This window comes from Rousettus aegyptiacus, unplaced genomic scaffold, assembly GCF_014176215.1.
Source record: "Rousettus aegyptiacus isolate mRouAeg1 unplaced genomic scaffold, mRouAeg1.p scaffold_m13_p_4, whole genome shotgun sequence".
In the NCBI taxonomy this organism is placed as follows: domain Eukaryota; kingdom Metazoa; phylum Chordata; class Mammalia; order Chiroptera; family Pteropodidae; genus Rousettus; species Rousettus aegyptiacus.
The window spans coordinates 40,115,078-40,130,845 of NW_023416307.1; the positions used below are offsets into that span (position 1 = coordinate 40,115,078).

The 15,768-nt window shown below is 44.6% G+C and overlaps 1 protein-coding gene across 7 annotated transcripts in view; it reads right to left on the minus strand.

Moving 5' to 3' along the window:
* The window catches only part of MCF2L2 (MCF.2 cell line derived transforming sequence-like 2), a 193,092-nt gene that overhangs the window by 3,056 nt on the left and 174,268 nt on the right, over nt 1–15,768 (minus strand). For 5 of the 7 annotated variants that reach the window (XM_016138001.2, XM_036218821.1, XM_036218820.1 and 2 more), the window contains 3 exons: nt 8,046–8,090; nt 5,263–5,351; nt 4,754–4,887 (listed from right to left, as the gene is read on the minus strand). In XM_016138001.2, coding sequence (XP_015993487.2) covers nt 4,774–4,887; nt 5,263–5,351; nt 8,046–8,090 — 248 coding nt within the window. In that variant the 3' untranslated portion in view covers nt 4,754–4,773. Of the gene's footprint in view, nt 1–4,753; nt 4,888–5,262; nt 5,352–8,045; nt 8,091–11,406; nt 11,425–15,768 lie in introns of those variants that run through there. The other 2 variants (XM_036218824.1, XM_036218822.1) reach the window with 2 other exon arrangements.

Sequence of the window (15,768 nt, forward strand, 5' to 3'; positions counted from 1 at the left end):
GTCTAAAAGATTCACGACTATTTCCTGTGTCCAGGCCCTGGGGCAAGGGATGCTGTGTTTGCTGGGGACCTACTGCGTATCTGGTATGGCTTTATGAGGATTATTCCACTGTTCCTGTTCCACTCTCTTTGAATTCAAAGGGAGTCTGATTCCTGAGCCCGGCTTTCTCCCAGAGGCCACCTGCAAGCAGTGTAGCAGCGTGGGGCTCGGGCAAGGAGGCCAGAATGGAAGGCCAGAGAGGACCATCCTGGAGTATGGGGGACAGCGTCTGGGAACACCAGCATGATGACGGGTATTGAAATGGTTCCTCCGGTCACCCGCCTGTGATGTGAGGTTTGCGGAGAGGTTCCTCCTGCAGGGCCTTGGAGGTTTGGGTGCTTTGCACTCAGCTAGCACCAACAAGTGTGGCCATTTTCAAAGATTCAGAAAACAACTGAGGTCCAAAGGACTGAGAAAGCTTTGGGCTGTTTCTATAATGAGTGGCTGGTTAGTCAATGGTCAAAAATGTTTAAGAGGATCCGAGTGATGTGTTTTCTGACTATTTAATAGTCAGAATCCTGAAGATTCTTCTGTCTAGCTCTAGTTCTTATATATTCTCATTGGGGAATTTGCGATTGATAAGATAATCGGAGACCAAAGCAGAGAAGACTGCTGAGAGACCTGCATGTATCAAGACTGACTGTATGAATGTGTATTATAAGAAGTGTAAAAATATGCCATCATAGATTGTGCAGGATTATACTTTCTTTTGACTTGGTAGACATGGCCAGTTGTTAATGAAGCTATGGCTCTGTGTGCTTAACAAAATCCCATTCTGTTGATTCACAAGCCTGGGTTGGAGCTAAAGTAGGTTCCCCCCAACACATTCAGTGGTTGCAGAATGCAGGTGGAGGAGGTTATGGCTGGTTATGCCAAGAGCCCACTCACACCGTGCTCGTCTGCAGAGCTCCCCTGAGACTCCGAGGTAGCTCTCTAACTCCTCTGCAGTTGACGACACCTGCATGTCCCAGCTGGCTGGTTTCAACCCTCCTCCTTCCCTACAGATGTTTAGGAAACAAGAATCAAGAGGTTTGGAGGAGAGAGGACTCCACCTCCAAGGGTAAGTGGGAAGGAGTGGCTGGACCAATGATAAAGCCAAGAATGAGCAGAAGAATTGTGGAAATGGCAAGTCAGAGGGCCTTGTAGACTGTGGTTGGAACAGTGAGATCAGGAAGAATACTGACTATAGAGGTTGCTTCCTACTCTCTTGCAGTCTGCCTGTGAAGACCAAATGAGGCTGCATCTGTTCACCGGGAACAGCCCTTAATGGAGCACCTTTCTGAACCCTGTGACCCAGTGGCCTCTGTCAATGCATCCTCCCTGCTGTGCATGGCTCCCTGATGCTTCTGCGCCTGTGCCTGACCAGAATGTCCTTCTTCTCCACCTGGAGAAACACTTGCTCCAGGAGACCCAGCTCAGATGTCACTCCTTCCCTGACTGTATCAAGAAGAGTCAGTGTCAGGGTTCTGATACCCCGCAGCATCTGTGACATGGTGTTGTGAAAACCTATTTCCACATCTGTCTCCCTAAACTAGACTGAGGGCATCCCATTTATCTTGATACCTCCCCGGTCTCCTCTGGTGCCACCACCTTCCTTAGAACAGAGGTACTCAGGAAATAGGTGTTGAATGAAGTGAGTGAATATACATACATATATACGTGTATACATACTCACATAAATGTTTTCATGGTCAAAGTGGAACAATGTGTGTTGGAAAATAATGCAGGTAGAAGGAAATAAGTTTTCCTATAGGTTTGGAAAGAATTTAATTTTGTTGTGCAAATAAATATTGTAGTCTACAAATCTAAAACACACTCTATCAAGAAAGATACTTGGTTAGGAAAGGGGGTGGGAGTAGGTGGCTCTAAACACAGCTTAACTTTCTGAAAAATTTCAAAGAACACTCTGCTGAACCATTGTGCAGAACAGCCCCTCTCTGAGGGTCTGTCCCATAGCCTCTCCCCGTTTTGGCCACTCAGTCTTCTTTACAAAGTGTGATACTTAATTTTGTTTTTCTTGAATCTAAAGTGATTTTCTTGAGTTTCATGGGAGACACTCCTCTCAAGAGTTTGACTTGTTCAATTCCAGAAACAAATCAGGGGACTGAGGACTCAGCCAGATTCCACATCCAGTCAAATCACCTTAACAATTCTAAAACTAACTCTAAAACCAAATAATTCCAGAGCCCGGTGTGCTGGATATTCAATGTGATTTCTCAGCTTCCAGTCCACCCTTCTGTTCTCTGCTTTGCGGCGTGGGGCCATTCGCCTCCTTTGCCAGCTGCTCCCTGACAGGCTTGGCCAATAGTGCAGACTGACCAGAGGCGGGAGGAGAGAAGAGGGACAAGTACTCCTTCCTGCACACCTAGGTTGCTGTCAGCATTCCCCTAGCAACTAGTCCTCGCCCTGAGAGTGACAGATGGTTCCAGTGACTGAAGTTCGCCATTTTCCTAACACTTCCATAACCAGCCTCATCATGCCCCTTCAGAGACACCAGTACCAGCTGGCAGTGCCCCCTCCTCGGCCCTGCATCCAGCTCCTGGGCCTCTGTGCTATCAGGCAGCACCTCCTCCTCAGAGGCCACCTCCAACCTCTTCCCTTTGTTCCCTCAGCCCTCAGGCAGGTAGCTGCCTCTTGCAGTTAAAATCTCCATATTATCTCATTATCACTTTTTCCTTTTAAAATCTCCAGTAGCTGAATAACAATTCTTTATATTAAATTCTCTCTTTTAAAATAATTGGTATGGTCTCTCTCTCTCTCTCTCTCTCTCTCTCTCTCTCTCTCTCTCTCTCTCACCCTCTCTCTCTCTCTCTCTCTGTCTCTCTCTCTCTCATCCTGATAGACTAAGTAATTCTAAACTAAATAATTCTGAAAATAAATGTCAAAATAAAATAAGTAAAAATACAAAGGAGAAAAAAATTTTCTGATGGCAAAGACATAAATAAAAAAATAACTGAGAACAAATTATTCTGGAAACAACTCAAAAAGTGAGTATCTCAAAAACCATGAAAATAAAAAATTTAGAAAATATAATGCTCAAGAATTAAATAACTCTAAAAATGAAATAATTTAAACCAAATAACTGAAAAAACCCTAAATGACTAAAAAAAATGTAAAGGTAAACAACCCAGAATCTAAAATAACTAAAGTTAATAACTATGAACATAAGTATCTCTAGAACTAAATAACTAGGAGAAAACTCCTAAAATAACTAAAAACATTTTACTCTAAAAACAAATAACTCAAAAATATTTTAAAACTTTCAGTGAATTTTTAGCAGTCAAATAAACTTGAAAAATAAATAACTAAATGCTCACTAACTCAAAATAGAATAACTATGCAAATAAATAACCCAGATATTACTAACTGTAAAGATAATTAAATAATTCTATAGCTAACTAATTGGGAAATATAACACTTAAAATAACTACAGATAAGTAACCAAAAATGAATAACTCAAAAACTAACCTTTAAAATAAAATAATTATAAACAGGTAACTTTAAAGCTAGGAAATTAAATAAAACTAAAAATTACTAAAACTATTTTAAAAAATTTAAAAATGAATGAATCTAAACGGAAATATCTCAGAAGTTAACTTGTAACCAGCGCTCTCTGAAAGGAAACAATCCTGGAACCAAGTGTTAAGGGTGGAAAATTTTTAAATGGCCAACTTCTGGTTCCATTGTTTAATGTTAAACAGGGTGTAGCTCTAGGAGATATTCTGTGCAAAGATATGCTAATGTTAAGGGTGTAGTTATCCTGCGTAAAGATATGTTAATAGCCAGTAAACCTGCTTGCTAGCTAGAGGGGCTTTTGAGGCTTTTTAAGCTATTCTTTCTAGAGGCCCGGGGCTGATTCTCTGGTGGGGAGAATCAGTCGGGGGTCGGCTAATAAAGGCTTATAATTAATCTCAATTGGCTTCGTGGGTCTCAAATTTAACCGCACCACAACACAAGTAACCCAGATGCCACATTAACATTCTCAGGGGAATGGTAGGGGGCAGGGAGGAGCGGGTAGTCCTCCCTCCTGTCTGGTTTGAGTGGCTGCGGCTCTTCCAACTTAGGTGAGAGGATCTCAACCCATCTCCCCCCATTCCCACCCCAGGAGAAATTTGGCAACTTCTTAAAGGCATTTTTGATTGTCACAATTTGGGTAAGTGGGTGGAGATGTTACTGGCCTCTAGAGAGTAGAGGATAGGGATGCTGCTAAACAATGCACAGGACAGCGCTCAAAACTATCTGGCTCCAAATGTCACACGTGCCAACACTGAGAAAACCTGGGCCGAGCCCTCCAGGCTTGGACTCCACTGCGCTCGCGGGGGCCTGTGTGGAGCAGTTGTTGGTTCTTCCCGGGGCGCTCCGGAGTCCTCACTCGTGGAGGCGTCCTAGCGCCACCCCCTCCACCCCTGCCCCCGCCCAGGAAGTAGGTCCATAGGCTCTGATGCCCCTTTGCTGCTCTCTGCTGAAAGGTGGGCACGGCCTCAGCACCAGCAGCAGCCTCTCCCGGAATGACAGCCTGGGGCGGTTGGAGTGTCAGTTCTCTGGGGAGGGTGTCCTCGGGGAAACTGCGTTTGGGAGGAAACTAGTCGCCTCCTCGTAGGGGTGAGCAAGCCAGTGGACAACCCCTCACCCCAAACGCCCTCCTCAGTTTTGTCTGTTGCCCTGAAATTCCGAGAAGAAAATCAGAGAAGCATTGGCCAACAACTTTGCTTACTTTTCTTTCCTCTTTCACACTCATGTGTTCTTCTCATCACCTTCTTTTCCTCCCCGGATGCTTTCTCCAGCGCCTGGAACAGACTTGGAGGAACAGGTTTCATAACTGTCGTCCGACTGGAAAAGGCCCGAGAGCTGGAAGGGAGGGGACAGTGATGCACCCTCAGACTTAGCAGTGCTGGGGTGCCCGGCCAGGCCCACGCAGTGATTCTCGCTGTCAGGGCAGGGCCCACCCCGGCTCTCCCACGGGGGTCCCAGAAGGAGCCCCTCATTATGGCCAGAAACCAGCCCATTGCCAGGGAAGACAGTGATGTGGGCCATGCTGGGCTTGCAGGATCTGAGCCACTTTGCAGATGCAGTGACCTCAGCTTCCTGGTCTAGGCCAGGTCCCTATGGGTGAGAATCATGAGAAGGGGGGAGAAAGGGGTGCGAAGAGGAAGAGGAGGCAGGAGAAGCTGATGAACAGGAATGAGGCAGAATATGAAAGGGGGTAAGAAGGAAATAAATTACACTCAGAGAGCTGCTTTCCTTCTCCATATCTTCTGCCCCTTCACAGTCCTCAAAGGTTTCCATGGAGATAAACTCCCTGCTGGAGCAGCCTTGGGAAAAGAAGAGATGAATTTGGACCACTGAGGGGGTAGAGGGGTGGGAGGAGAGGCCCTGCTGCCAATGACAGAGTGTCCCCAGGAACCCATTCTCCCCATCTCTAATGCCTATTCTCCCATGACTGGACTGCTTCGCCTGGGTGGTGAGGGGCTGGGTCTGTGGTCTCCTGGTTCTCTTTTCCAGCACCGAAATTCTGTCACTGACTGAGAAGACACGTCCACACACTGCTCACAGCCCTACCTCCTGCCCTCCAAGAAAACATTTACCATCTTTCTGTGTTTTATTGGCTGTCCCTCCTTCCCGCCCTCTTCTCTTCCTTGCCTCTATTTCTTTTCTGTGATTACTGCCTGTTTCTCTTCTTGGCAGCTTCAGCCAAATATCACTGCGTTCCTCATAGGAAAATCTGAGGGACAAGTACGTCCTGCTTCTCTCTCCAATGAATAGATTCATTAACCAATCGGTCATGGCCCCCCTCCCCCGGCTCCTGTGCACAGGCTGTTTGGCGCTGTGGGGAACTGCAGCTCCCACGAATGGTAAGGCTGCTCTGTGCCTGTACAGATGTCAGGACAACTGTGTAAGGGCCTTAGCCCCACTTTAGGGGTGAGGAAATGGAAATAAGAAAGGACTAATTACTTGGCCAAATTCCTTAGGCTGTAAGCACAGCAGGTGGATGCTACAACATACCTGTTCATTACCCCGCACTCTATTTTATTTGTTTGTTTGTTTTTATGGTTAACAAAATCCAATAAGTTTCAGCTGTACATTTTAACAGTAAGGCATATAGATATAGATATAGATATATATGGATATATAGATATATCCTCCATATATATATATATCTATATATATGGAGGATATATCTATATATATTCCCCCATGCTCTGCCCCCACGCTGCTCACAAGGCAGGTTAGGGAGGAGCAAAAAGCTCCCACATGGCAGCCCTGGGCAGAGAGTTAGCTGAGTAAGTCATTCCTTGGGAATCTGCGTGCTGGAGAGTTTCTGTTCGGTGAGGATTCAGGGGGAAGGGGCAGGGCGTTGGTTGGGAGGACATTCCAGACAGAGAAATGGCCAAGGACAGGGAGCAGAAGGAGCCTACAGCTGGGGATGCTGTGAGAGCTCAGTTACTTTGGGGAACAGGCAGCAAGCAAGTAGGAGGGCCACAACCCGCTGCTCAGAGCCCACACCCCAGCAGTGTTCTGGGGCCCAGAGCCAGTTGGTGGAGGCTGTGCAAGCAGCACGGGAAGCAGCCGGGTACTCCTCTTCCTGGCAGCCCTCAGAAACCCCCTGACACCTGAGGGTTTCCAGGTAGCTGGACACAGTCTGCTCAGATTGAAGCAAAGCCTGGTTTATTTCCTGGTCCCAGGACATGGTAAAGATGAGGGGTGGCGGGCAGAGGAGAAACTGGCTCAGGGACACGCTTCCCACCACTCTCCTCCAGGTGTGACTTGGGGGCATCTGCAGTGATCCCAGAGACATCTCTTTAGGGCAGTCATCCAACCTGGGATCTCTAAATTGGGAGCAGTTAGTGAGGATGAAGTCTGGTGATAGGCTGTAGGGGAGGATCAGAGCAGCCGTGCCTTTGACTGCCCCCTGCGTGAACACAGGGGCTGTGTCTCCAGGGTCCGCAGCCTCAGTACCACAGACAATGCTGGTGCCAGGGACCCCAGAGCCACTCGCTGGGAGGCCGGGGATAGGGCCAGGCTCTGACCTCCATTAGCTATAGAACACCCACAGCCTGGGGTGTTCTATGGGCAGGACTGGGAGGCAACAGGGAACTGACTGACCTGACAAGTTCCAGCCACTTTGTAGTGCAACAAAGGGACATGCAAATTTTATATGCCAACACAGTGTGCACACACAAGTACACTTATAAAATCAAGACAAATGTTTATGGAATAATATTACCTTTACGGTGTGTAATGTCATCTATTCTATTCCATTTTGGTCTAGTCTATTTTGCTGTTCTATTCTATTCTGTCTTACTCTGAGAGATAGAAGAGGAGAGGGGTTGTGGGAGGTGGTGGGGTAACCTGCAGTCACCTCACAAGACGTCCATGGCTCCTGGAACGAACCAGAATTCTCAGAACCAGCAAAACTTGGAGAATGTTCCTCAGTCAAAGCCCCTGGTTTTACAGGGGAGGAAAGTGCAGCTCACACACAGGCTGCCTCTTGCTGTAGCTTTGTCAAGTCCATTTTTAATCCCTTCCTCCTGGATTCACTGGCCTTGGGCTCTGGGGTACTAAGGGTCTTGAGTACTAAGTCTTAGGTACTATGGAGGCTGTAGCCTTGAGGGGACCTCAGCATCTTGGGCCATGGCCCTGGCAGGTCACGGGCACGTGAGTGAGTAAATGAGAGGCCCTTTGTCTGGAGGTAGGAGCAGGGGCTTTGGAGTCAGTCAGACCTGAGTGCAATTCTGACTTTGAGAAGCACTCATTAGCTGTGTGATATTAGGTAAGCTGCTTAACTTTTCTGAGCATCAGTTTCCTTGTCTCTAAAATGGAGACAATAATATCTATTTTGCAGTTTTGATGTTATTAAAAATGTTTATAAACAAAAATGTCTGGTACATCATAGGACTTTAATAAATAAATAACACCTGTTACAATTGTTAATAGTAATTACAACGATACTAAAGAGAAGGTCACAGAACAGCTCTGGGCACTCCAAATGTGCTGTTATTACTCACGTTTGGGAGAGATTTGTCTGCCATTGTCTTCATCCTCATAAATATCTGGGGGAGGAAACAATTATAAAAATAAATAAATGGCTCTAAAAGGAAACAGCAAACACACACATACATACACGGACACGCCCCAGAAAAACAAAACCAAACATATAGGCCCTTGACAAACATTCAATTTGATTATGACGATATTTTTCACTGATGGTTGCATTTTTGGAAAACCGACAGAATGGTACCGTGGCTCTGCTACCAGCCAAGGTCCAGTAGTGTGTTGGTGGGAAGATAGATGCTGAGTCTCTGGGGCCCTTCCAGTCGTGTACCAGAACAAGCATAAAGAGTACTGGTGGAGAAGATCAAGGAGAATACAGAAGGTGGGCCATGACAATTCATGTGGGTAAGGACAGGGGTGTATTCTCTTCTCCTTCACTGGGTATCTTTATAGCACACGTCACATAAATCCTAAATGGTTTGGGGAATTTCGTTTTAGCACTTAGTGTTCAGAATTCCAAACTTTTATTTTGCTTAGCATACTGAATGGAATTTATTAAAAAGTGAACCCATTAGTGAGTTTAAATTATCCTCATCAGAATACACATTTTGGCAAATTACATTGAAGACAAAATCATGATTTTTCCCTAGCTGTGCCCTAGATGGCGCATGGGGATCATTGTAGATCCTGCTAGTCCAGAGGCAACTCTGAGCCTGGAGATTTCATATGGGCAAACTATTTTTATTTTCTTTCAAGTTAGATTTTTCTCTATTTTTTATAATTATGCAAAAACTTTTAAGGACTATTTCTGTTACACAAACTAAAGTACATAATTTTCACAAGGGGGTTGGGGGGCGGGGGAGGCGGCGTGTGGCGGAGAGCTGCCTTAAAGGAATACCTAAGCCCCTGGAGGAACGAAGATGGGGAACTACATGCTGACGATAAGATGCTAACAGGGGTCTAGGCACTAGGCTAGATCACTTCATTTAATTCTCATGGGAAGACTTTACAGGATTACTAGTTTGTAAAATATGTGATAACAGAGCATCAGCGCAAAGAAGTTAAGTAATTCATCCGAACAGGCGGAATTGGAATTGAGCTGGCGTCGGTAAGCCTTCAGTGCTTCGGTCCTTCACTGCTGTGCCGTGCTGCTCACCAAGCTTCTTCTCTGACTTCTAGGGGTTAATCCAAGGGGTCACTTCCTGCCTAAACCATCCCAGTAGCTCTCCGGGGCTAACAAAGGAGCGATTTTCAGGATGTTAAGGGTACGAGGCTAGATTAGCATCTTTTGCTCGGTGGCCCAGAGTGTAAACTTGGACATTTAGGCTGGTCTGTATGTGAAGTGCCCATTTTCTTTCCAAACTTGTCTTTAGCCCACGGGAAGGGAATCGCTCCTAAGCATTCAATCAATTGTTTTTAGATTCTACATAGTCTCAGGGCATATTTTTTTTCTTTGCATTTTAAGTCGTCAAAGTCCCTGCCGGCTTCCAGGGAAGTCTAGACTTTCAGATCTACTACAAACTGGGCCAAAGGCATTTCACAACTGGGAAACCACCTCCTGGCTCAGCAACCAGTGGCTCTCAACTGTTCTGGGTTGGAACAGGCCACAGGTGGACGGATGGTAGGTGGAGAGGACAAGCTGGCATGTCTACTCGGGTTCAGTCAAAGCCTTGCTGATATTTTTGACTTCTGAATTCAGTTTTGTCCTTGATTTGCAAAACCCTGGCCATTGAATGATACACATAATAGACATAATCATTCTGCTACAAAGGCATCAGAGGAAGAACCTGCCTGCTAACCCTTGAGAGCCATAGGCACGCTCCATACAGGCTTAACGGTGGGTCCCTTGTCTGGTCTCTAAGGGTCTTGGGAGTGATGGAACTGCTTTAATACCTGTGAACCATCTACTGTGGTACTTAGGCTTCTTGGCTGATTTCTGTAGGATTGCCTAGTAAAATAGTATTAGCTTAACTCCTTTGTTAACCAATAGCACCAGAAATAGCATACTCCACTGTTCTGTGACTGTCAATCATGAAATTGCTTGAGTTCTTAGGAGAATTCCCACCTTACTGCCTTCTCCCACCCAGGCCTTATTGTTGCTGGCATGAGGAAGCCTATCACTTTGTTCATATGCCAGTAGACCAACAGGCAAAGAAAGCAGTTGTGACGCTGGAGGAACTGGTTGTCATGAGGAGGTTGGGCTGTTATTTAACAGAAGCAGAGAGGAAGGTGTCTGGTGCATTGGTGACTCACTAGGACATTTCCAAATACTCCCATGCTCACTTATAACTGTAAACGAACAAGGAAAAGAACAATAGACAGACAAGGGTCTGGAATGCCCACTATGCATGCTACCAGCAGAACTGTCAGATGAGGAGGAGGGGGATTTGGAATTCGTGGGAAGGAGATGATGGCTTAAAGCTACAAGCCTGAAACCAGTCACAGACTTAAGTAGGACTCTCACTGTGCACCCCAGTGAAAATGTTCTTCTTGGGAACCAATACCTCGAGACCCACTAAGACTAAAATTGCAGGGATAGGGGGAACAAATTCCCCATGTGAGAATTTGATAGGAGTATGATAATGAGTAAGGTCACAACTCATTTGAGCTCTTGGCTTCCAGATTCATATATTCTGCCTACTAGGGGGCACAATACCATAAAAATGGTTATTGGTTTAAGGTATATACTACATCCTGAAGATTAGCACCCCAGCCTTGTGGTATCATGTCCCAAACTGCTGTTCATCCTCGCCTTCAAGAGGCTATTCCACAGCACTATCGGGTTGGCTGCTTCTGAACAGGGTAGTATATGGTAAAACTGGTGGGTTGACTTTGTGATCATATGCCCGTGACTAAGTCTCTTGATCAAAGCGATGTTCCATGGTTGATCAGACACTATGTGAGTCCTCAGACTGAGGCACTGTGGGCAGAAAAGGCACACATGTCAACCCCGCTCAGGATGAATGACTGTACCTTCTAACCCAGAGGGAATCTCCTGAAATCAACTGTTCTCAAGGGAGGGCATCCAACTGGGGCTCAGCATTGATCTTCGTGCTGGCAGCCTGGACAGTCCACAGTGGCAGTAGCTGGATCAGTCTTGATGGCAGGGAGCCCATGCTGCTGGACCCATGCACGCACGGCCTCTCATTCTGCCACCAAGACTTCTCCATTTATGAGCCCATCGTGTAGGCACTGGGGTGCTGAGGAAGAAACTGGCTGGCACCTGATGGCCAAATATCCAGTCGGCTTGGTTGTTTGGTACCTTTCCTGCAATGAATACCCTCTGGTGAACATTAGTGCATGACACAGAGATCCTCACATTTTGAGGTCATGTCCATAGGTCTATGTGCTTCTTCCCCAGTGAGATCGTGTAATTTGATGCTAGTTATTGCTCTGAAAGGGATCAAAAGGGGAGGTGGGGATGCATTCTGGGAAAGGTAAGCATGATCTTGTATATCTCATCTGAGGCTTCTGCATAATCTTGGGATGGAGGGAGGAGAAAGGTCTATCATCCAACAAGGGGGAGTGGGCCACTTTTGCTAGTCCAGGGGGCAAGGGCATGCACAGATTCCTCATTGCAAGTTTCAGGGTCCCATATCTTTCCTATCAGGGCCTGCCTTGCCTGCTCATCTACTGGCATTAGGAACCTGAAATGATCAGGCGGCAGGACATACCTGGCTGAAAATTCATTCTTCTCTCAAGTGCTGCCCTCTGCTGTAGGAGATGAGGGGCTAAACACTGCCAATAAGGCACTATGAGTCTCACGCTGTGCTTTAAATTGGTGATTAATCTGAGCCTGTTACTCTCTTTAATGCATCAGTGGTGCTTGGCAACAGCCTCCCAATTTCACAGTCCTGGCAGTTGTTATTTCCTCCCAACCTCCCAAATGCTAGCGAGAGTTGGTGCATCCCTGTCTACCTATATCTGATCCCAGGTCACCACAGGTGAAGGTCTTAGCAATTGAATTGCTATACCAAGCCAGGGACTAGGACTCCAACACTTCATGGAATCCTCATTGCCATTTGGCCAGCCAGTGACCCAACACCAGAATCCCATCCTTTGTAGGACCTTTCCTGGTAATGTCTTAGGTTAGGTTTCCCAGAAGCAGATTGTATAAGTGAGCTATGGATAGAAGGCTTTCAGATGAAATCTGTAAGGCAGTGAGGGCGGAAGCCAGGACAAGGAAGAAGCCTGTTGCAGGTGAGGGTTCGGCTGAAGTCGAGCATCAGTCTGATCCCCTGGGAAACTCTGGAGCATGGATGGTACCGCAAGTGGCCATTTTAAGGTGGAAGGGCTGGCTTTTGTGCCCTGAATCAGTCTGTCATTGGCTGGCTGTAACCTGCCCTTAAGAGAGGCCATAACCTCTCAGGCAGGTCCTGGCCACAGGGCTCTGAGCAGCTGAGTGCAGTCCTCAGAACAGCTGTGAGCTGTTAGCAGCTAACCTCAAACCAGCTGGACAATGGGCATACCTGCCTGATAAAAAGGATTTGGGCCTCTACTATACTAACTGCATCAACAGCCTCTACTATACTAACTGCATGTGGGCTTTTTTTTTAAATAAAAAAATATAATAGATTTTAGTTTTAGAGCAGTTTTAGCTTTACATAAAAATTGAGCAGAAAGTACAGAGAGTTCCCATATAACTAACTCCACGCTCTCCCCACACAGTTTCTATTGTTAACATCTTGCATAAGTGTGGTACATTTGTTATAACTGATGAACCAATATTGATACATTATTATTAACTAAATAAATATTCATAGTTTACCTTAGGGTTTACTCTTTGTGTTGTACAGTTATGGGTTAGGATAAATACATAGTGTCATGTGTCCATCAATACAACATACAAAACAGTTTTACAGCCCTAAATATCTCCTGTGCTCCATCTAGTCATCCCCCAACCACTACCCGAACCCTGGTAACCACTGATCTTTTCACTATCTCTATAGTTTTGCCTTTTCAGAGTGCCATATAGATGGAATCATATAGTACGCAGCATTTTAAAACTGGCTTATTTTACTCAGCATTATTCATTTAAGTTTCCTACATGTCTTTTTGTGACTTAATAGCTCATTTCTTTTTGCCACTGAACAATATGCCATTGTATGAATATACCAAAGTTTGCAACTCATTTGGAGTATGATTGCTGGACTATATGGGGAAACTACCTTTAGCTTTGTAAAAAATTGCCAAATTGTACCATTTTAAAATCTCACTAACAAGTTCCTGTTGCTCCATATCCTCACCAGCATTTGGTACTTTCAGTGTACTGTTCTAGTTTTCACAATATAACTGAGTTTTTGTTGTTGTTGTTGTTGTTGTTATTGTTGCTTTAGGTTTGCCCAATCTTCTAAAGAGCTGACTGGTTTTTGTGACTCTAACTAGTGAAAAAAATCACCAAAACTCGCACTGATATAAGTCTTTCATCTATCTTTCTGTCTCGTGAAACCAGCCTGCTTTCCTAGCACTGAAGGTGTGTGCGTGCATGTGTGTGCACACACAGAAACACAGACATATATGGACATGGTCTATAATCAAGCATAGACTAGGATACACTTAACTAATGTTATCCATCCTTCTGCTCACCTCACATTTTGGGGTCTGATGATCTTCAATTAGCAGGACAGAAACAGAAAGGAAAAAAGAAAGGCACCTGGATAATCCACATCTTTATGTTGTGAATGAAGGAAAAATTATAACTCTATTAATTGGCTCATATCTGCAAATTTGTGGATTGTGCCAATGTTGACCATTCTGTCCTCAAGCGAAGGATCTTTTAAAGGTCTCTTTAAGAGATTCTTGGCACATGAAAAAGGGAGTCAAAGGCCTCAAGAACAAAACATACTTTATGACTAGACAGGGTTGGTAGGCTCAATATTAGAATAGTGCTTGATAATCTGAAGAGTCTCTTGTTAAATAAATAACCTACCTGGCTGAGAAAAGAATTCTCAAACATATTTTACTCATCTGTAGGGCCCCAGCTGCAAGAAGAGTCCAATACCAGAGGTCCTCCTTCAGTCTGAGGTTTTCACAATAATAATAATAAAATAAAAACAGCTGGGATATGAATTGGTCAGACAGTATTGGGGGATAAAGCCAATTATTTAGGAGATGAAAATATAATTTTATCTTTTAGTTAAAAAGTTTTTCATAAGCCAATACATAGTCTCCATGGAAAACAAAACAAAAATTTTACACCTTCCAGAGATTCTGCTACAATCCATAGAGGGGCAGGCCTTATCATACAAAGAAAATTTAGGAACCGAATTCTATAAACTCTCCCCAGCCAAGATTTTTCTCAAGCCTCACTTTTCCTGGTCTGTACTAGGAAGAAAACAAGTCATTTAATAATCTTCCAAATATAAAATTTTATAACACACATACATATCCTAATTGAGAATCATTGCCTTATTAAATGGCATTGCCATTAATATTTGGTGACCAAGACCGAACATCCAATTTCTTAATTATGTGACCCTCTTCCTGTTAATTTGTCATTTCATGCTCCTTAACATCAAGAGTCTAGAAGTCTGATGAAGAAACATACATTATTTAGCCTTGCCCTTGAGTAGGGAGTGGGGTCTGTGTAGCTTTAAGTACTTTTATAAGTACTTAAAAAATGCATTTTGAAATGAAACTCCTTTCAGAGGCTTTTTCTAACTAAGTTGTATGTTTGAATACATATTTCATATCCCACCAAATTAATTACATAAAAATCCAAATCCAAAATCTCGAATACTAAATTCCCAAGAGTTTGATTGTGGGCAGCGGTAAAGCAGAAAGTAAAAGGTCTCTTGGAAAAGATTATTTTTAACTTAAACAGGTAAGAAAAGAAAAGATGAAAATAAAAGCAGCATATTCAATGCCCCATAAACATATAAAATATAAAAATGGTTCCACGCTTATTTTTCTTTTTGATCCCATCCCCAATTCTGCCTAGCCGAAAACTGACACACAGAGAAGTTGGAGGTGAAGTCCTGTGAGTGAGCACATAGATCAAGTGATCTTAACCTTTCCATAGAAAGCTTTGAGAGGAGGTGAAATCCATAAATCCTGAATAGAGCCAGAAATAAAGTGTCACGTTCCAGTATCTTTATTCTCAAGCGGTCATTCTGACAATCCTCTTATTTCTACAACCATTTCCTTAAGAGGTCAGCTTTTCAAAAGGGGGAGCTCTTCTCAGCAAGAAATGTTTGCCCTTCATTTAAATTCTGGCCTAATTAGATCTATGTGAATGAATAGCATGAAATTGATTTTATACCTTTCTTCTCAGTCACGTAGTCAAGGAGGGACTGAGAATTAGTCGACATCTCCCTCAGCTTCTAAGCTGCTGTGTCCACCCACTGCTCCATGCCCCTCTCTCCCATTGGATCCTGCCTTTAATCTCACGTGTGCTGGAAACTCTGACGTGGTCTTCCCTATTGTTAGTAGCTCTTCCCATATTTTCAATCCAGGATGCAAATTCCACTTTCTTGCCTTTGCTTTAGCGAACTACACATGAACATTGAACCATTGGAAAGGATTGCACTTGTGTTCCCCACTAACCAGTTGGAGTGGTGCTGGCTCGGCCCAGGTTCTCCTGGTCTAAAGTCTCAAGGGCCTCCTCCATCCTTCTCCTTCACTTTGGTCTGAGACCTGCCCAGGCTCTGTGCATGACATTCAACAAGGGAATGTTCAAGGGACACCACTTGCCGGATTATACAGTTAACATCTAACTGGCTGCAAGTCTTAAAGGGG